Source organism: Lepisma saccharinum, chromosome 30 (assembly GCF_977018435.1).
Source record: "Lepisma saccharinum chromosome 30, izLepSacc3.1, whole genome shotgun sequence".
NCBI lineage: Eukaryota > Metazoa > Arthropoda > Insecta > Zygentoma > Lepismatidae > Lepisma > Lepisma saccharinum.
Genome location: NC_139258.1, coordinates 35,964,987 through 35,988,158, shown reverse-complemented (window position 1 = coordinate 35,988,158; position 23,172 = coordinate 35,964,987). Strand labels below are relative to the sequence as shown.

General features: G+C 38.9%; 1 protein-coding gene across 14 annotated transcripts in view; it reads right to left on the bottom strand.

The window, feature by feature from the left end:
* The window catches only part of LOC145981874 (disks large 1 tumor suppressor protein-like), a 1,252,559-nt gene that overhangs the window by 276,742 nt on the left and 952,645 nt on the right, over nt 1-23,172 (bottom strand). For 11 of the 14 annotated variants that reach the window (XM_083115344.1, XM_083115335.1, XM_083115336.1 and 8 more), the window contains one exon: nt 10,855-10,938. The exons of 2 other annotated variants lie outside the window; for them this stretch is intronic. In XM_083115344.1, the coding sequence (XP_082971470.1) occupies nt 10,855-10,938 (84 nt within the window). Of the gene's footprint in view, nt 1-3,208; nt 3,853-10,854; nt 10,939-23,172 lie in introns of those variants that run through there. One more of the 14 variants, XM_083115348.1, reaches the window with a different exon arrangement.

Below are 23,172 nucleotides of genomic sequence, written 5' to 3'. Positions count from 1 at the left end.
AGTTTCACTTACTTATAATTTTCATTCATTAAAAAACAATATTTCAGTATTAAGTATTGCATTCAGTATTCGAATATATTAGAATTTCTCCGAATTGTCCTCCCAATCGGCTCAAAACTGAAAATGTGGATTTAGGTTTACAAATTCAACGTAAAAATCAACAATATAATTTAAGAACAGAAATTATGGGACTTACAATATTGCGAAATGAACAACTGAAGTAGAGCTGTGCTAGAGACGAATATTTTTTTTAAAATTTATTCAGATGCAATACAGCTTATTAGTTACTCAGTTCATTGTTTTCTCATAATTTGCCTATAATCCCATCAATTAATGTAGGGCATATGGCACATAGCTATTTAGAATACACCTGATATATCTAATTTTTAACATACTTTGGGATGAATTTTAACGTTTTTAAAATGTGGATCTAAACATTTACTGAAAATTGTATTCTTTCCCTTTTTTTGTTTATTTACAAATGTTTTAAAATACCAAAAAGTAAATTTAAAAAAATGCTGGAATTGTTAGGACAATGCTTAACGGCAGGGTTCGCCAAACCTTAGATCATTTTGATGGCTTGGTTACACTGCAGGTGCTGGCAGCGTTCATGAGGGAAACTTTCACAACTTGGCGTCTTCATGCTGACTGCATAACCCCCCCCCCCACACACACACACACACACACACACACACCACCACCACAGGAGGCGGACAGCCTGGTCAATATTTCGAGTAACAATAACAATTCTAATCTTTCCCATACACTAATCATTCTCAGACTCGTGTGCAACTATTCGAATGTTAGGGTACTAAATGGTATTTTTCTGACACTTTTGGCAAATCGGGATGATGATCAAGAACGTATTTAAGGAGGGGAGTCAAGGGGGTCCGGATAATGAATACATGCTGATTTCTCGATATCCTTATTCCGTATTTTTGTACCTATTCATGTAAAAATAATATATTAATTTGATTGATTTACGTTATTTTACTTTGCTTCTTATGCCACTTTTGGCTAATTTGTTGTGGAGATGAGTAATGATATGAAATTGATGAATGGACACTCACAAACATCCATGCTAGGGCCAGGATTTGAACCCGGCCCCCCCCGAATAATATATAAATATTTTAAAATAATACTAATTTAATTGATTTAACTTAATTATAATTATTTCAATTTAAACATTATTATTACCTTGAGACACTTCGAGTCCCCGTCCCCCGAAATATTTTTCTAGATAAGTGGCTGGTGATATGAAACTGAGACACCCCCCACAAAAAACACCCCTTGCGCTGCGCTAACTACTACGCCACGGAGTTCGTGTCAACTATCGGTATCTCAGTAGCAGGTAAAGCTTTTAAACATAAATTTTGGTGGATTAATACACCTAAAAATAATGCCTCAACGCAACATAAAGTAACTTAATCGGCGTGTCTGGCTAGCTGTGAAACAACAGTTAATCTACGTAGAACATCTCGGAAACGATTGTAATATAAATATACAAATCTTCAATTTTACCACAGTTATAAATTAGATCCTTGCTCACCATGTACTTTTACATCTGAAAAGCAGCTAGCTCCGTGACACAGAGAGAGAACTTAGGTGCTATATTTGCGTAGGAACAAATGCACTGTTGCCAGTTCAAATCTCGCTCAAACATTTTACGACAATGAAACTGTTCTGAGAACACTGAATTCTTTTGACTACAGTCGATTCGATTGTGCCACAATCAGAAACAAAAATAACAGTAGGCAAATTGTCCATAGCTATTTTCGTTATTTTTTATTCATTCTGCATAGTTTTGGAGAATTGAAATGTTTTTGTGTTGGGGTAGAGGTTGTCCTATGCTTATTCGTGCCTTTGTTTCAATTCTTGAACCCCACGTTGCGGAAAACAGAATGCAATTGGTGTTGGACAATTTGCATTTGCCGTTAGCAGCATGTTTGAAATATACAATGTCGAACGAGAAGGCATGTGTTTTGCAAAGGAGGGAGGGGGACAAGTTCAACCTTCAAGGGGGAGGAAACTCGCCAGACGGGTTATTCCCCCCACCTTGCATGCAGACCCCTGCTGGTGGAACTTTTCTATCTTTTTTTACCTCCTGGCCACAGGCTGAAATGCCTCAAGGCAGTCGACCTTGCATGCAGCTATGAGGCTGCTAAGGTAGAAAAGATTGCTCAACAGCACTACAAAATAGTTTTCTTGAATATTCTTCCATTTCGGTCGTCTTTTGAAGGTGACGCAGACCAAGTTTCAGAAGTATCATAACAACGAGAATAACGTTGGAAGGTTGTGCAAGGTTATGTTATGGTTTGCTTGTCCTTGCTACCTCCTGCATTCAATACGTAAGTGCAAGGCAAATCAGGCAAGCGAAAGGGAAAGTAAGAACTGGCGTGTTTTGCTGACCGAAGTAGCAATTATGATTGACCTCTGTAACATTTTTGTCACGTTTGTGAGTCATTCAAGGCTGAGGTACAGTACAATACACAAGTATTGCTCGGCAATGTCCATGTCACAAAATTTACTCTTACTTCCTACATATTTTTAATGTTCTTTACGTATGCTGGTGCAAAAGTTCTCAATAGTTTGTTTTGCTTCTTACCTAGGGATGGACAATTCGCTTGGCAAAACTTATACATTCCACTCTACAGCACAAGTATTACCAGCTAGACAATTTGTAAACATCGTTCATTTTTCTGTAATATAAAAATACGTATTTCTAAGCCACGAAATGATGCTGATGCACATTTTGCTTTAGTTCCTGAATCATATATATTAGAGTGATTGAAGGCAATCGTGTACAATTTGCAGGATAAAATTTATGAGAGAAAAATGGTCGGAAAAGAGGGATGGTGTGATTTTTTTATAAGGTACCCAGGAATAACTACAGTTTAATTGCAACATTAGGATTCTCAGTTAGAAATCAGCCTCAAAATTCTAGCTAATATCCTGAAGTATATAATGAACAGTAAAATGCTATGTTGTAGGTTTTTATCAAACCACAGCGAAGGGTTGATAAGCAATTTCGCCTTACTTTTGACAGAACATGAAATAAAACTACCTTATAAAATGTCAAATATGGCCCGGCCCATTCATGGCTTTCATTTTATGAAGGGACGGGAGTATGGACTGGCACGGCACCCTGATCCTAAAAAGTAGAAATTTAAAACGCCGCCATGAACCAAAAAAACGGATTATTACTTACCAAGTTGAACAGGGATGACACTTTCTTCAAAAACCCGTCGTCTTGCTTGTATCGTTTTTTCTTTCCGATGGTGCCGTTCTTATTGTTGGGCATAAGCACCAATTCGCTGCTTCGGCTTTTCCGCATGGTCGTTCAATACACAAACAATATGGATGGGGGAGGGGGAGAAATCACACTACAGGAACCGCCCACTAATTTCACAAGATGGCTTCTAAAGACAAGCCTAGACAACTAAAATGATTGCACACAATGCAGCACATCGTGCAAAAGCACCACGATAATTCAATAACCACTCTGCAACACTACAGCACTGAAATATTATGGATTATTTGAACACACAACACTGCACTCCACCGGTAAAACTCGCTACAGGCACCAACACAACACGAACTTCACAGGACTTGACTCCGACTGCAGCTGTCGTCATTGCCAGAACCTCACGATGGAAGGAAGCAAGGTCTGTTATCTGCCGCCCTGACACACATTCAGGTTTTTACGTCATGAAGACGAAAAACACGTGCACGCCGAAATATGTATGATTCTTTTTAAAGATCTCTCCTCTGCGGGCGCTCGCTTGGTTTTGCCATGCAACGACCTTTCCTCGAGGCTTTCGAAAAAGCTTTCGTAACGGATCTTACCTGCTCACGGCCGTTACAACTTGCTGCCTGGGGCGCGGAAGGAAGGTACCGCTAACTTTAAAACCAAGCGAAATTTCATTATCTTACACCATTGCTGAACGAACGTGTAAACAACGCCAGAATGTGAAGTGAAACATAGAGCTTAGACTTCTTCAACACTCCAGACCACAGCGGACTCTGCATACCTTCAGATCAGTATTGCCAACTCCTGTTTAAAAAAAGTTCTCACCAATATCACCAAGATATAACGTCATTGATGAAATACGGTACCATCATTTACACATTTAATAATTTAAAGTAACAAGCACTTTCCATAGTCTAGAATATTTCGAATTAGGTTTTCTCGTTATACTCCGTTCTCTTACGGCACAAAGGGAAATTTGTTCAAGGTTCACTGGCGTACGCACAGGGAGCTGATTGGGCTGCAGCCCCCTCCGAAATTTTAATTTTCAAATAAATACATTGAAGAATTCGGGAAAAGGTAAATGAAAACCCCTTTAAAATAACCCCGGATTGTGATTTTTTACATACATATATATATATATATATATATATATATATATATATATATATATATATATATATATATATATATCCTGCATACGCCAGTGAAGGTTATGTTATGCTTTGTTGATGTCCTTCCTACATTATGCATTAAAATTGCTTATCGTAGGTGTAATTTGGTGGGGGACAAGGGGGCACTTGCCACCTCCCAAACATTCAGGTTTATTAAAATTTACAAGTTAATGTGCTTGTTAACCTCCTGGGACGTGAGGAGTAAAGTAATGTTTGTGATTTCGTACATGAAACAGTTATTTATATATTTTGCTAAATACATGAACTGTTACATAGTTATGAGAATTCGATTCTGCCTTCCCAAAGTTAGGTCCCAAGTTACGTCCATGAGGATTACCCCCCCTTTTTTTGACGGGACTTTCAAAAGATGAAGTGATATCCCACCTCACACCGATCGTTCTGAATTCGCTTCTACCCACAGCTTTCGCTGTGTAAACAAGGGATCCCACGTTCGATTCCTGGCGGAGACACATTACACAAGGTTCGGATTCTACTTAAAATTGTAGGCTCAGTCCCGATTAGCGTATCTGTGCATAAAGTAGACTTAAAAACACAGTCAATTAATTATTTAATTGACATTGAATCGTTCCTCTTCTACACGTATCTAAGACTACACGAATTGCCTTAATGGCATTATCCAAAATGCATCATTATTGGTGTCTTCTTATATCATTCGAAAAATTATTAAATAATAAACTATAATAATACAATAATTTTTTGTAAAATATGTTATTTTAAAGTCAATTTCAACGCAGCAGCAGGAACCTGTAGAGATTTGAATTATTGAATATACTTAGTCATTACTCAGCTGAAAAAGCCGTTACGCTGCGATGACGATGACGAAAGCACAAGCAGCTGATTTGCATCAGTGACTGACTCACTGCTTCATCATCTATTCACGGATGTTGCGTGCCACTTCAAATCGCGTTTACTTAATAAAGATAGAATAAAAAGAGAGAACCTCGCCCCCACTGTCTCTCTCCATCCTCAGAGACATCATGTGGCGTAGTGGCCAGGGGTCTCGGGTTCGAATCCCGGCCTGGGCATGGATGTCATATCATCACTCATCCCCATCTTCGCAAATTAGCCAAAAGTGGCATAGAAAGCGAAGTAAAGTAAAGTAAATCTTTCAATCAATCAATCAATCTATGACATCATGTTTAACGGTCGTCGTGAAATATAACAGGGGTCCCGGATTCGAATCCTGGCCTGGGCATGAGTGTTCTTTGTGAGTGTCCCTTCATAAACTTCATCATTCATCTTCAGAAAAGCGAACTAAAATAAGTACAAAATCAATCAGATAATCAATCGTGAAATAGAAAGATTTTATGTTCAGAGGCGGATAGAGAGAGAGAGAGAGTTGAGTTGAGTTGAGTTGGTGTTTTAAGTCCACTTTATGCACAGTAAGGCTAATCGGGACTGGACCTACAGTTTAAAGTGGGATCCGAACCACTTGTGCCTCCACCGGGTATCGAACCCGGGACCCCTTGATTACAAGGCGACGACGCTACCACTGCGCCATCGAGGAGGCCAGAGAGAGAGAGAGAGAGAGAGAGAGAGAGAGAGAGAGAGAGAGAGAGAGAGAGAGAGAGAGAGAGAGAGAGAGAGAGAGAGAGAGAGAGATATGTATATCTAGTTTTACTTTTATATACAGATAGTCCGATCGGGACTGGACCTACAGTTCAAAGTGAAATCCGAACCGCTATGTGCCTCTACCGGGTATCGAATCCTGGACTCGCTGTTTAAAAGGCGATGACATTACCACTATGCCATCGGGGAAGCCCCAGAGAGAAAGACACACACGAATAGATAGAGTTGTTTTAAGTCCACTTTATGCAGAGAAAGGCTAATCTGGACTGTACCTACAGCTGAAAATGGAATCCGAACCACTGTGCCATGTGCCTCGACCGGGTACTGAACCTATAAACCAAACCAGAACTAAAATAATATTGCTGTCAGAATGTAATGTTATCGTTTGATAGGAATTACTGTCGTACTGACGTTCCGTATTAATTTTTCTAACTCTTGAGGAAATATCTTACTTTCCTCGTAAATTTCTTTGAATAAGTACACACCAGGAGCATACTCATTTTAACAAGGAGGTCATTGTGATTCTGATGTCAGCAATCGAATTTCTTAAGGGTTGGCAACCTGATTTCGTAGGAGTTGGCAACCTAATTTCTTTGGAGTTGGTAACCTTATTCTTAGGAGTTGGCAACATAATTTCTCAGGAGTTGGCAACCTGATTTCTTAAGAGTTTGCAACCTAGCTGCCGTTTGCATGGCAACGTGACTTCCTTGAAGACTCCGGGAACGAGCAAAATGAGTGTGTCGAACCACGTGTTATTATGAGATAATCTACATCTTGGACTCAGCATACGCCACTGGTACACACGTTACGAAAGGTAAATTCAATAAGGATCCCCCTTTCCTTTACCACTCTGCAACAAACGAACAACAGCAACCAACTCGACCAACCCCAGCTAAACGCAACCCTCTGAGCCACAGCCACACAACAAAGAAAAGAGGAAAAATCGCCGAACAAAATGAAATACCAGTCCGACAACTAAGGGAATGCAGCAGCCTGACCGCAGAAGGGAAATAAAGAATGAGGGAAGCGTGGGAGAGAGAGAGAGAGAAAAAAGGATGATTGCAAGCTTGGAGGGTAGCTGGGAAACAAAACACTGGCTAAATTCCGAAGCGACATCTACCGCAGGAAAACCTAGAAGAGCGCATAGGATGATACCTGGGAGTAAATGGCCGACGCTTAACGTGTAATTTGTTTTTGCGTGTAATTTCACGAGGCCAGGGATTCGTTCTTCCGGCTTGCAAGGGAGCCGAATAGGAGGCGCTGCGTAAGCTCAAAAGCCACGCAGTATTTATCTTATCTGAAGGAATTAAACACCGCTGAGACAGTTGCCTAACCAACAGCTTTTTGTTTCTTCTTTTTATTACCAAGAGTCTCCAGTAGAACACACAGCATCAAAAGCCAGGCTTGGCAAATTTCTTTCTTTTTTTTTTTAAAAAAAAAGAAAGAAAATAACGCACCCGAGTTGCCCATTATTTACTCTTACCGAGCTATATTTATGTGTATCGATATGCTATATTTATATTTATCGATATGTTACTGATGTTATCATTAATGGCTAATACATATAGTCTATTGTGTTTTTTATATATCATTTTATTATTAGTATGCCTGGGTTATGTGAGCACATTTTTTTTATTATACCGTTAATAAGTATATAAAATCTCACATGAATATTATTATATTAATATCTTTATAATGTAAATAGCAAAAAACTTCATTTAGAACCCATAGAATCCGTTATTTTGTAAGAATTTCTTAAATTTCTTTATTCAAAGCCAAATTTATAAATTTTCCAATATGGCCGTCTATATCATTGTTTACGTACGAACTCTATTTATACTGGTATTCTTTCATATGTAAATAACGGCCAGTTTAAGTAAAATCACTAAAATATCACCAAAAAAGTCCATTCGCCCTTAAAAGCTTTAAAGAATGGTGTAAGTTTTATTTCAATAAGTTTAAGGAAACCAAAGTTATTCATTTTTAAGTTAAATTATTATATTTCCTTCTTAGTTCAATGTTTCTGGTAAACGCCATTGTTTACATCCGTTGTTTAGAAATACATTCTTTAATTGGTTAACCAAATATGGTAAATATAATTATTTCAATAAAACGGATCAATAAATAAACAGTAACAGAGTGGGAGCAGCTATTGCCGCAGGAAGTCAAGCAGAAAATGAAATTTGTGCACTTTTAATAACAGCGGCAATGATAATAAATCTAGTAATTAATATTATATCAAAATCGGAAATTAATCATAAATAATAAATATAATTTAATCTACCATAATTTAATATTTAATTTCCTTGTCAGGAAAGTTGTTGTATGCCACTACACCGACGGTACGTAATGAATACGTGCCATTGCGGCGATTAGGAGGGGTAAGATTTATAACACCATTAAACCTTGTTTCCACGATATCAAAATTCAATATGCTGACCAAGGCAGTAATTTAATTTTATTATAAAACATAAACTAAACGTAACGTTTCAACCTTATAGCAAGGTCTTCTTCAGACTCTGCACCAAGTACATTTGTAAGGTTGCTATAAGGTTGAAACGTTACGTTTAGTTTATGTTTTATAATAAAATTAAATTACTGCTTTTGTCAGCATATTGAATTTTTATTAAGCTTGTCTCATTAACTGAAGAAGACCTTGCTATAAGGTTGAAACGTTACGTATATTTTATATAATTATAATAAAATTAAATTACTGCCTTTGTCAGCATATTGAATTTTTATTAAGCTTGTCTCATTAACTGAAGAAGACCTTGCTATAAGGTTGAAACGTTACGTATATTTTATATAATTATAATAAAATTAAATTACTGCCTTTGTCAGCATATTGAATTTTTATTAAGCTTGTCTCATTAACCACTAGTCCGAGTAAATGCAGTACAACCAGCGACGGCGCTAGGATTAATCATCTAGGAGTGCTGAGGGGGTGTGGAATGAAATTTTGGGAGTGCAATGTTGAAAATGAAGAAAACATGAAACATGCATGCATGCTTTAGCTATTACAACAAATACCAATCAATTTTTAGTAGTATTCTATGAAAATATGCCAATGAAACTGAATACTCTATTGACTTGCTTCAGTTCTACGGTTTGACCACAAAAACCACATGTGTTATAATTTGAAACGAACGAATTATTTCAATGCAGGTCAATGACATATATTGTGTTTCGAAGAGAAGGAATGATTCTTAACAACAATTATGACGAAAGAAATTCAACAGCCTCTGATTATTGCAGAGACTGTCCCCAGTATGAGAAAGTAAATGCGGGTTTTCTTTCAGAATAGGATCAATGCCTTGTCTGTTGTATAAATAACAGTGGTCTCACTGCAATACCAAACATTCTACACTCAATATGACGAAATTGTTTTAGTGTCAACACGTAACATTGCAATGCAAGAGTTAATAATGTTTCACGGTAAAAATAGGTTTTGACAAAAGCTTTCGGTAAGTTTTGAAAAAAGGTCCTAAAGGGGGCAAGCGCCCTGGCACCGCCCCTGAGTAGAACTGTCGGTAGCATGGAATTACAATGGACGTCTAGAAAGAAGTTTCACGTGACTTTTGAATGGCATGTCGCGCAGACACACATGCACCCAGTAAAGGTGGGAAGACATTCGGCTATTATGGAGTGAATTGTATTGGTGCCGTGGGAGGAATCACCATTGGGATAATGGAGGAAGGAGCTTTCTCCTTGCTCCGAGCATCACCTGGTCTCTCGCATCTTCTCCCGTCTCCCTCTTCCCAGCCTCCCTTCCGACCACATGGTTCAAGCGCATCTGCCGTGGATCTCAATTTCCCATTAGAATTTCTTCGATTTCTCCTCCCCTCTCGTTCGGAGTTGCTTAACTTTCTCTTTTAAAGTTCAAAAAGGGGACGCGGGCATCTGGCGAAAATCTAGGAACTCTGCGAGATAATGTGCCCAGATGCCCCACAGGATAGATGAACGATATAACCAGGTAATTACTTCTCGAATCTCGCTATTTTTAAGCATATTATCACGAATAGCCAAGCATACTTCTCGGGCTTTCAAATATTGTATAAGGTGTGCGCAAATTAATGATCGATTTTGTAAGACCCGACCGTATTTTTACCAATACTGATCAGTGATCTGAAATACATGATATCATTTAAAGAGGAATATTCATAGTTTCACACAGGCCTTAAATGCATTACATGTGTGGCATGACAGATATACATTCTCGCCAAACCTTCTCATGAATCTCTTATGTGACGTTTACGTTGGGACTCTTGTGTGCGTTTACGTACCCCAACTTCCACAGACACTGCCAAAATTGCAAACGCCAATGCTAAAAGCTCTAAACCTGGCCCTCCTAACAATTCCTAACCTACAATTCCACTTAGGTCTAATTTAGTTTTAGCGTTTGGTGGAAGATGGGTGTGTGCTCCACACCTGACCCCTCTGAGAGAGAGTTCAATTTCCTTTCAGCTACACCAACGTCCTTTTGTTTTGCAAAGCAGATTTCTTTATTCACGCCACACAAAATGCCTAGATTTGCAGATACGATCCGCAATTCGTTTTGTAAACATCATCTTGAATAAATCTTGAAGAATCGCAACGTACTTAGTCGATTTTATACATTAACTCCAAAATATGCGTTTACACTAAGACTTTGGAAACTTTATTTTGTCTGGAATGCCTAAAATATGTACATTTGTTCCCTAAAAATATGTGCTTTATATGCTAAAAGTAAAATTATACATGTTTTTGTGAAATAAGACTTCACAGATTACATTGCAGCCAGTGGTCGGCACTCGTACCAAGTATGGTCGGCTTCTGAAGCAAGGAAACAAAATATGTATTTACCTGAAGATCCGCTCTTTGTGAAATAATACTTCGCAGATTAGATTGCAGCCAGTGGTCGGCACTCCTACCAAGTATGGTCGGCTTCTGAAGCAAGGAAACAAAATATGTATTTACCAAAAGATACGCTCCCTACTCATTACTCATAATTCCTTTAGAACCTTCAAAAACATTGCTTTGTACTGTCGCTAACCGCATCACAACAACACAAGAAAGAAGAAGCCGCGCCAACGTGGCGACCACCGTCCTACCCTACAAGCTAACCCGATAACGAACTAAAGTCATCAGAAGCGCACGCCCCTGTCTTCCGCGATCATACCAATTACGAGACGACCGATGCTAACCGAGGCCGTTGCCATGGTAACCTGTTTGCTGCCTCGGTCCATTCCCTCGATCTTTTGCTTCTCCTCGGGATCTTAGACAAAGAAGTAAAAAATGGACGTCGGATTTACCCCAGAAGGAAAGAAATCGAAAGCTCCTCCTCAACCTCCTTGTAGTCTGTGACTTTCCACAACAGGAAGGCAATTTACTTTCCCGAAGGAAGCTGTTGTCACGGTATAATAAAGGAAGGGGGATTAGCGGAGAAGAAGAACTTGTCCGGACAAATATTGATAAATTGCCGCGACGAAAGTTCGGTTATCTGTCAACAGTTAGGAAGGAGGGAACAGAAGAAGTGTTCTGTTCTGCTTGTTAAGACCAGCCGGACGGAGATTGTATCATTGAGGGAGCTCAGAATTGGATGCAGTGGAGGCTGATGATGCTTTGTCTTGGATGCTGCACCTTCTTTAGAGGACGAGAAAGATGTGAAAATTAGGGATGTGAGAATTTGGATTTAGAGTTCTAATGGATGCGAATATCGGATATGACTCCAGGATTCGGGATACGGATATGGACCCGGATTCGGGATTCGGATATAAAATTTAGGATTTGGATATGGATCCAGGATTCGGGGTTCGGATATCGAAACCAGGATTCGGATGTGGATCCAGGATTCGTGATATGTACCCAGAAGGTGAGATTCGGATTGGATCCAGGATTCGTGATTGATTGAGTTGGAATTTTAAGTCCACTCTATGTACAGTAAGGCTAATCGGGACTGGAACTAGAGTTTAAAGTGGGATCCGAACCACTATGTGCCTCCACCGGATATCGAACCCTGGACCCCTTGATTACAAGGCGACGACGCTACCACTACGCCATCAGGGAGGAACGCAGGATTCGGCTTTAAGATATAGGATACAGGATTCGGTTTTGAACTACACCCGTTGCACACTTGTCAATCTCTTTGAGACACAAGTCTTTGAAAGTACTCGATAAGTGTGCAAGAAGTGATCAAAAGTGTACAGTTAGTATATATAGTATTTTTTTAATGTTCTGAAAGTTGATTTCACGTAGATTCTGCATAGAGGCCCCAAAGCGGCTCATAAGAAAATATATTCATTACTTTAAACGTTAGGATAAGAGGGTATAACGCCCCCCCTCCCCGATGCCCCCAATGCCACTCCAAAAAACATATGCATGAATCGCACAGGTGAACCTTCCTCTGGAAGCACCGTTCCTGGAAGTTATGAATCCCTCTCTATTAAACAACCTGAGGAAGACGTATGGGGTGTACTTTAATGCAGGAGTTTATAAGCGATGAGGAGGCAGATCTGGAAGGCAGCCAGATGGTAATGTCCCACAGGAACCTCCCGTTTCAACTCCCGCAGAAGAAAAAAAGAACCTTAAAGCCATTCGGGAGACGTGGAGTTTCTTCCAGATTGCTAGAAGAGTCTCCCAAGGAAGATAGGAAGTATGGAGGGCGACGGGGAGTTGAGGCATTATATAGTGATGCGCGCAACCCCCACCCCCCCCCCACACACAATTACTTTGAGTTGGATGTCATGCGGCTGCATTCAGATAAAACCAAAAAGTGCATGTATTAAATATGTTTTCGAGATGCAAATAATAATAATGATGATGATTATTATCATTAGTATTGTTAACAACTGCATATACACAGAAACTTACAATATCCAACGGCAGCACCAGACTTTCTGGCGGGGGCGTGCTGCATCTTCAAACAAAAATGTATTTTAATATTCTCATTGTTATGACGTCATCCAAAAAAAAAGTTCCCAAGATGTTACTCATTCCTTATACATTTTATTTTTGTTACAAAATGTGTCAATTACCTTTTAGTAGCGTGGGCCAGCCTGAACTAGATCACTCTGGCCTATCATTGGCCCTACCCTTGACAATATAGTAGATTGCAATTATTTCCTCATGCATATTCACTGGTTTGTAGAGTGGGATACCTAAGAATTGCCATAAAAGTGTCCATTACCATGCTTATTGTATTTTATTGTATGTAACATGTGAAACAAAACGCCAAACAAGCTCCCGATAATCTCTGCACCAGCATACGCAAATGCTCATTCCTTAAAAAACATGAAGAGAAAAATTAATGAAATATAGTTATGGACAATTTGACAGTCATTTTATTCAAGAAATATACTATCTGAGATCAACTTTCCAAATCAATGCGATCAATTACTTTTCAAAAATATCAATAAGCCGGCCTCCGTGGCGGAGTTATTAGCAAGGTTGCGTCCTAATTGCGAACAGTCTTAATTGTGAACAGTCCTAATTGCGAACATCCTAATTGCGAACAGCGCCTGCATCGTCCTAATTGCGAACACATGAAACTGAGAAATATTTCCACGCCCTAATTTCGAACACATACAGCTGAAAACCTGTTTTTAAAAACAGGTAAGGGTAAGACGCGAGAATTCTGGTATTTGCCAGCACCGAAGGAAGAGAGACTTTGAAGATTCAAACACTTTTTTTTAATATATATATATATATATATATATATGGATGGAACGTTCAAAAGCTGTGCTACCCAGTTTTCTGATATAATACCATACACGCAGACTTGAGATGTACGAATTTAGAAGCAATTGTTGTACCTCTAGTCTTTGCGTTTCCACCAGACAAGAAAAAATACACTTATTTACGATTGTTTCGATTAATCTTGAGGGAAATACCAGAGTGGAACCCTGAATATTGACTTCGAGGCTGCTGCTATTTCTGCATTAAAAGAGGTTTTTACCACGATTAACATTCACGGTTATTTATTCCATTTTACACAAAGTCTTTGGAGGAAAGTTCAAGAAATTGGCATGACAACATCTTACAAAGATGTTCTAAAACTAGCAGATCCTGAAGAAAGATGGTTTCATATTTACGAGCAAGCTCCTCGTAATGAAAACCTCGTGAAGTTCTTCGACTATTTTGTGGACCGGTGGCTCAAATATCCCTTACTCCCAAACGATATGAAGAACTATTTCAACAGGACCCACAGGTCACTGAGTCTCTTTTAAAAAGAGTTAAAAGGTCTCGGGAAGTGTGAGAGAAAGTTGTAGATGACAAGGCAGAAAAATGTGTTCGCAATTAGGACGCACCCCTTCCAGGCAGGAAGTGTTCGCAATTAGGACGACACCGATTTGCACATTGCGCTACGACGGTTTAGGATCCCGGCCTGGGAACGGATGTTTTTTGAGCGTCCAATCACCAATCTCATCATATCATCACTCATCCCCATCTTCGCAAATTAGCCAAAAGTGGCACAAAAGCAAAGTAAAATAAAGTAAAATTGATGTACGTGTGTGTGTGTGTTTGTTCCGGCATAACTCTCGAACGCCTGGAGCGATTACAACCAAACTTAGTACACATATCACTTCCAATCTGGAAAAAATACTGTAGGGGTAAGACATTCCTGGCACCCCTATGGGGGAGGGGAAAGGGAACATAAAATAGTATTCTGTTGCGTGGCATTTTCGTGTGTCATATCCTGCAAGTTATGATTCCCGTTACACAGCACGGCAAAGTTGGTTGCATACACATAAGGTGAAAAAATTGCTATCCTGGAGAAATTTGAAGCAAACTTGGTACAGTCAACGGCAAAGATGATGATAGGAAAATTGTCCACCGCTATTTTAATTACTTTTTACTCTACATCCTGTGTTGTTTTAAGGAATGAAACTCTGCTTATTGACGTCATTATTTCAATTCATTCTCATCACAATGTGTAATACAGACCGAATTAAAATGGTGGTGGACAATTCGCCTACTGTTTCTTTCGCTGTTGGGTGTACACATATCACTTGCGATCTGGAAAGAAATACTGTAGGGGTAAGACACCCCTGGCACCCCTATGGGGGCGTGGGAAGGAGGTGACATGTAAAACGACCTATATTAGTCTGGAATCCATAGTTTTCGGGGTCGCTAAGATGAATAGTGACACTCCCAATGCCGTTCAACTCCAAGATCATTTTACACTATAGTTAGAATTCATTATTTTCCTGTCTAATAGAAGATTGGCAACGCCGGGTGAATCAGCTAGTCAATCAATAAAATATCAATAACACAATATCAATATCTTCCACTTTTGGCTAACCGTGACGATGGGAATGTGTGATGAAATTGATTAAGGGAGTCTCACAAAGAACAACCACTACCACATCGGGGTTTTAACCCGCGAACGTCGGGGAATCGAAATCGACCACTTAACGCGATTTTTTAACATTTCGATAAAAGCAAAACTCTTAAGGGGCAGTTGGGATTTTTCTGCCATTATCTTTCTGTTATGAGTTTCACTGAGCTCTACTTTTTCATTCAGCACGGACACACACAGAAATCAACGCCTTACCCATGATTCGAACCCGGGACCCTTGGCGTCGTAGCGCGCTGTGATAACCACTCCACCACGGAAGTAGTTTGCACCCACTGAGCCGCTAATTTCAGAAATGGAACTTATATTGATTGAATTTGGTTATTCTAATGTGCTGTTGATTATTAATTATACGTGTACTGTTATTAAATGAGTAATATCTTTCACAATTCGCGAAGGCGAAGCCAAACTTCTGTGGGCTGATTACATATCTAAATTATACCTGAATATTAGCATGAATGGAAACGCAGCAAATTACTTTTTGATGAAGCTTTTATCACAAAAAACAACAACTTCATAACTGTTATCTCTGTTACAATAGCAACGACAATGTTGCCAAGCACATAAACGTTGCGCAATCTATATATTAAAAATTGATGTATGTGTGTGTGTGTGTGAATGGGGGGGGGGTGTATATATTTGTTTGTTCCGACATAACGCTCGAAGGCCTGGAGCAATTTCAACCAAACTTGATACCAGTATCACTTGCAATCTGGAAATAAATTATATGGGGGTAAGACACCCCTAGGGGTGGGGTGGGAAGGGGTGACATGTAAAAATAATCGAGAACCACAGATATTAAAATCCAAACAAACAGACATCCGTGACTCTTCTCAATCCGCACAACGATAGTGTTTCTCGGGTTGTCTAACATTCAAGCTGTGTTGAGAATGGAATCCATAGTTTTCGTGACACTCCCAATGCGGTTCAACTCCAAGTTCATCACCTATCGGCATGGTTGGGGGGGGGGGGGGTTGTGAGAGGGGTAAGAAATAAAATGCCACAAATGACTTACATTAGTGTCGAATCCATAGTTTTCGGAGTCGCTAAGCTAATTGGGACATTCACGATCACATTTAAAATTAGTTACATTATACACTATAGTTATAATTCATTATTTTCCTGTCTACTACAAGATTGGGATGAATAAATACCCGAGCAACGCCGGGTAATCAACTAGTTTAACATAAATAGAAAACAAACGTTATTAAACAGCAACTTGAACATTAACATTTGACTTTAAAAATATATAATAATTATAATTGGACATTTACAAATCAACATAAGTAAAATAAATTTGCGCTGTAAGATAGAACAGTCACACTACGTAACTTTTGTGCTACTTTTGGCTAATCGCGACGAAGCCATGCTGGGATTCGAACCCAGGATCCCTGTCAACGTAACGCACTGTGCTAACCACTCCGCCACAGAGGCGGGCTGGAACTTAATATATTGAACCGTATTGTATTACAAGATTAATCAAAATATAACAAAGTTAAAATAAAATTTCAAGGGAACCTCGTGTTAATTTACGTCAAGTAATTCTGCCAACGAAGCTATTCCTTGCAACTATCACGCGTTTGCAGAATGCGATAGGGAAACGATTGACGAGTCTTGAGAGAGGAATAAGCCCATCCAGCTGACCTCATTCCAAGACGTTTTGGCCCAATTCCACCCGCCCTGATCCCGACTTAATGAACCAGAAGGGGATCTGATAAGCCGTTCTTTCCGAGTGCGACCTCAGTATACATCTCCTCGTGAGAAACGGGAAGATGGCTGTGAGATAGCAAGGTCAAGAAAAGCGACTGAACTTCAGCTCGTTGGGAATGAGAGAAACAGGGGAAAGTGTTACAAGTAGGGGTGGACGATATCGGAAATTTGATATCGCGATATATCGTCAGGAAAATATTGTAACAGACGATACGATACCATATTTTTTCGTATCGTGATATCGACGATATATCGTGTCCATGATACACATCTCCAAATGACACGATATATATCGCCAAAATGTCGTGACAATATATCGTCCTCACGATATATATCGCCAAAATGTCGTGACGATATATCGCCAACACGATATATATCGCCAAAATATCGTGACGATATTTCGCCGACATGATATATATCGCCAAAATGTCGTGACGATATATCGCCGACACGATATATATCGCCAAAATGTCGTGACGATATATCGCCGACACGATATATATCGCCAAAATGTCGTGACGATATATCGCCGACACGATATATATCGCCAAAATGTCGTGACGATATATCGCCGACACGATATATATTCACCAACTCTTTCGGTCACACGGGGACATGCAGTTATTGCGCGAATATGTTAAGAAATGTTCTGAAATATGGAAATAATATTTAAAAATAACTAAAATATGCAAAATATAAGCCAAAACCTAATATATGTACAAATATGGAAAATAAAAGATGAATTTTTCGAGTCTATATGTCATGAGTATGAAGGCTAGGACAGAAAAGGTGAAAACAAAGAACAGGAAACTGCACACGAATCTTCAGCTATTATTTTTTTGTCGTTAATTCTTCTTTAGATTGAAATCTAGTTGCCATAGTGTAAAACTATAACAAAGAATGATCGCATTAAGGTAACAACGGAAAGGCAAATTAGAACATACAGTAGCATTGATTGATTTGGTGTTTTAAGTCCACATTATGCACAGTAAGGCTAATCGGGACTGGACCTACAGTTTAATGTTGGATCAGAACCACTATGTGCTTCCACCTGGTATCGAACGCGGGACCCCTTGATTAAACATGCAGTAGGAAACAGAAAACCTAAACACAACATTTTCCCCCAAAAAACTACAGGAAATGAATTACCCTCTTTTTCATTAATTCTCGTTTAAGCAACATTTACAAAAAAAAAAAAGAAAAAAGAAAAAAGAAATATCAAAGCTAAGCCCGTTATATACAATGCCGTGAGTAGAGGAAAAAAAAAAGCGTTTTCAGACCCTTTTTGGATTAACCTTTACTGAACAGCAACGAAAATGTTTCATCCAACGTCAACTAATTCTACGAAAGAGAAGAGGAAAGGCTCTGGAAGGGTTGAAAGAAAAAGCTACTTTTGAGCTTGAAAAACAAAGATATTTTAATGGGAGTTTGTCATTCCCACCTGCCAACGAATTACACAGACGAGGTCGTCGTACGAAAGAAATCCATTATCTGCTGAGCGGGGTTGAGTAAGTAACTCTCATGGGTTAGGAAAATAAAACAAAATTCTGATGGTTTTTGAACTTGGCTCTGGGTCGGATAAAGTCCAAGATGATGCTCTATCTTTTGCTGAATAAACTGAAGGTACGTTTACATGCATTATTGGGATATTAGGGTTCATCCTTTTTTTTTACCCGAAAACGTTTGAGCGGAAATTCTTTCAGGAAAAGTTAGTTACCTCATCTAGAAGGACTTGGAAGTTGATTAATACAACAGTTGTCAGTTTCGTTTCTGTTAGGATCAGGAAATAATGTTTGTATTTTACATTCCTTTTACTTTTTTTGCGCTTATTAGCAATGTTTTCAGCGTTTTTCCAGTTTTTGCTCCCTTCTCGTAATTTTTAGGGATGTATTTGCCTTCACAAAAATTGTAGAACGATTTTTTTTCATAGCATCTAACGCAGAGCATACATAGAGAAAAATGTTTATTTGAATTAACCAAAAAAATGGTAGTGGTGAACAAAACGTTTGTTTAAATAGGCATCAACAAAACAATTGTTCACCATTACCAAAAGATTTGGTCAAGTTCTATTTGTTTGTCGTAAACAATTTTTTGGTTACCAAAACAAATATTTTTTGGTAAATCTAACAAAATGAAGCCCATTTGTTTAGGAAAACCAAATAATTTAGTCAGAATTACCAAACGATTTGTTAAATAATTTATTCATAATTACTTGTTATAATCTGGCTAATTTTAGCTAGGGTGGATAGTTTGTAGAAACTAACTGATCTCAAAATACACGTTCAGAATAGAAGGTTCACGTGAAGTAAACAATAAAGAGAGTATTTTTCTGCGACGCACTTACGTTGTACTTATATAGTCCAGAATCAAAAGGTTGCCCATGGGAGATTCACTTTTATTCACTGCAGTACATTTTCATCTTTAATTTGTAGCTTTGATGTTCACATATCTTTCGAAGAATGTTAAAGCACAATTTTTCACTGTGATTACAATCAAACGTACCATTATTTGTTCTACAAAAACTTATGTGTCTTGTACACATTTTGACAGAACCATCTAGCGGCCGGTGTAGGAAACTAAGTATAAAGTAAGTATATTCTCAGCTTTTTTTCAGAATATTAGGTTACACAGCAACATAAGGGACTCGCTTCGAGTAATTACCTATCTACATGAGTTTCAATTTTCGACAAGGGACTTTCATACTACACTCGACGAAACTGGACAATCGTTATTTCAAATTCGGAAGCACGTTCACGCACATAAAGTAAATTTAACCAAACGTATTGTTTCTCTTTACTTACATAAGTATCATTTTGTTTACGAGTACCATATTTTGTCTGACCAAATTTTTTGGTATTCTTAAACAAAATTATTAATTACAAGCAACATTTGGTTATCGGAAACAAAAAACATAACCAAACAGCTCAACCAAACTTTTTTGGTAATTCCAAACAAACCAGTTATTTCTGTGTAAAAACTTACAGGACAGAAGGGATTTCTTTGCACAAATGGTGCAAATAGCGAGAATAGATATTGGCCGTACGGTTATGGCTCTACGGTCATGATGGCGTAGTGGTAATGTTCTTGCCTTGTAATCAAGGGGTCCCGGGTTCGATGGCCGTTGGAGCCACATAGTGGTTCGGATCAAATTTTAAAACATAGCTCGTCTCGATTAACCTTTCTGTGCATAAAGTGGAAATAAAACCAAAACTCGATGTCTTTCCCTCGCCTCTGATACATTGTGCAGATGGACAGATTAAAAGTACATTTAATTGTATTGCTAGGTTAGTGGCGACGAGAGGCGTTGCAACGAAGGAAAGGAAAGCGGAAATAAACGTTCGTGGCCTATGTGAACAGTACTATCACACCATTTACCTTGATTGATTAGAAAATCTACTGTAAAACCGAAGTTCACGACTGTCGGCCACGGGATTTGAACCCACGGCTTCCTGAACAGAAACCCATCGACTTAACCACTCGCGCGTTTCTCATAACAGCAACAAGAGAAGATAGATTTGTACAACAAAACTTGTTCGTGATACAACCAGTCACAGCTCCACCCACAGCGCAGGCACCTTGCAAAATAACTCCAATCGAACAAAGCTGGCCGAACCGACGCACATACATTATCACAGCCACCAAACTCGACAAAAGAGAGAAAGCGGGCACCAGAACAAATGAATGTTCACTTCGGCATTCACTTGTTTGTGGCGTGACTCGAATGACAAACATCAAATAAACATGCAAGGGAATGAGTGTGGGGCATTAACATCTATCCCTAACCTTATATTGCAGGCAGATTCATTAACTATTCGTCGGCATAACGAACGCAATGGCATTATGGGGAATGTGCGTGCATAATTGTGACGGTTTTATGCATTTCATTGCACAAGTAAGAGAAGAAGCATAGAAAAAAGGGGAGAGTTACATGTCATGTCATTCTATAGAAAAATGGGGGAAGGAGAATTGCTTCGTGCAAATATCAGATTAAAAATACCCACACACATGGTATCTTATTCCATTATACTGGTCGCACTTCCAGCGGGCGTCTGGGGAACACCGAATCAGCGATCCGTTCAAGTCTCTTCGACTGACATCGGGAATTTTCGAGTCACGAGGCATCCGAACGTTGCTGGCGGGACGAAACAAATGAGCGTCGGATACACATCATGTTGCCAAATGTACTGTAAAACGGGAGAGAGTTGATCAGGGCCTTTACTAGTACACAAAGCACGGACAATTAGTACACAAGACACCCAGATACTGTACAAACTACGTAATAAAGACAACCGACAAAAATGGACGTACGCTTGGCAACGTTGCAACGGGAGAGGAGCAATGTTACCCCTACAGCTTTTTCTTCGCAAACTGAGGTTGTTGACACTCATCGAGCCACACAGCCCCGAAGACGATTGGTCAGCCGCCACTTGTGTCCGCGATTAGTATAACCACTGTTGAATCATTAGGATATTACATATATCTGTGGTTCTCAACTTATATGAGACCGCGGCCCGGTAAATTCTCTTTTTAAATATCGATGCCCCAACTTTACACATTACACATTAATTATTATGTGGCCTAGAAAAATGCTAATAAATACATTAAGACATAATCATAATATCTAGGCTTGTTGACAAATTAAGTTTAAATGAGTTGTCGGCCACTGGATCCAATGACACCTCGTTGTTTCCTCAGGCCAACATCATTACATTAATTTTGTAAGTGTTAATTTTCATTGGAATATTGCATTTTGAATATCTGAAAATTCCAATTAATACTAACTGGGAAATGATTAGATTGTAATGATCAAGATTGGATGGAAATTGTAGTGAGAAAATATTTATGCGTTCACCAATTCTGTCTGCGATCTGCGTCTGAGCTTTCAACTCATTCCATAATATTATTATTCTCAGAATATTTTTACTACCTAATATTTATTAATGAAAACTGATGCACAAATTAAAGTGGCAAATTGCAGGAGAATCTCTCGCGGTCCGGTGGTTGAGAAATACTGCTATACCCCCTCCCCAAGTGACAATATTTAATATTCATCAAGGGTTGATGCAGGGACTATAGGGGTAAGTTTTCGGCTTCGTTCATTTACTATGCTGCTTGAAATATTTTCATTCATTCGTTCAATAAGGCGCTAAAAAGCAGAACTATTCGACGGAAAATACCTATAGCTTGTAGTGGAATCCGAGCCACTTAATGAAATTTGCCTCCATCGGGGATCGAACCTGAGACACCTTGATTACCAGGCCAGTTTTACCGCTAGACTACCGAGGCGAGGAGGCCCACTCTGATTCCTTAACGTCGTATCCCCTCTCGGATATTTGCAACAATAAGGACAGATATAACGATGAAACGAATGAGAGAACATCCTATCACTCATGACATTGTTGAAACTCGTATGAGGAACTAACAAACAGAACAGAAACTTAACTGTTCTTTACATGTTCGGGATGTGGCCTTTTTAGGGGGAGGGGGTACGCAAATGTGTATATGTTGCCAGTCAAAACTACTGTCTGGGTAAGACCTCCTAGGTCATTAAATCGTATCATAACATTTAAAAGTAATTTACAGGCACTTAAACATTTAAATTCTAAGAAAACCCAAACTCATACACAAAAAGAGCTATCGAAATAGTAATACCGAAAATTCGACTAAATTTATTTTGCTAAGTTCAAACTTAAAGTCCATCTAATAAAATAAGAGAACTACGTAATGAAAACGTAATTGGAAAACAGTATGTTGTTGTATCGGCTCGGTGAGGATGGTATTTTCAGAATGATGTCCTTCATTAATCCACAAGGCTGCATACTTTTCAATAGTGTATCTGTGATAACTGAACCATAAATGTACAGGAATGATTTTTCAATTGTATTTGTTATATAGTTAAGCATATGCTATATGCTTTTCTTTGAGGTGGATAAAAACATCCTTGGCAGGGATAAAAATAATTGTCTTTTGCCGGGGATGAAATTTGTTGCGAGGGGAAAATCCCCTGCAACCCCCCCCCCCCCGGTCCGTTAATTCACACACTGCTTAAGCTTTTTAGGGGCTAATAATTATACCGAATTTGACTGTATATGTATATATTCTTCGTCACCGTTTGA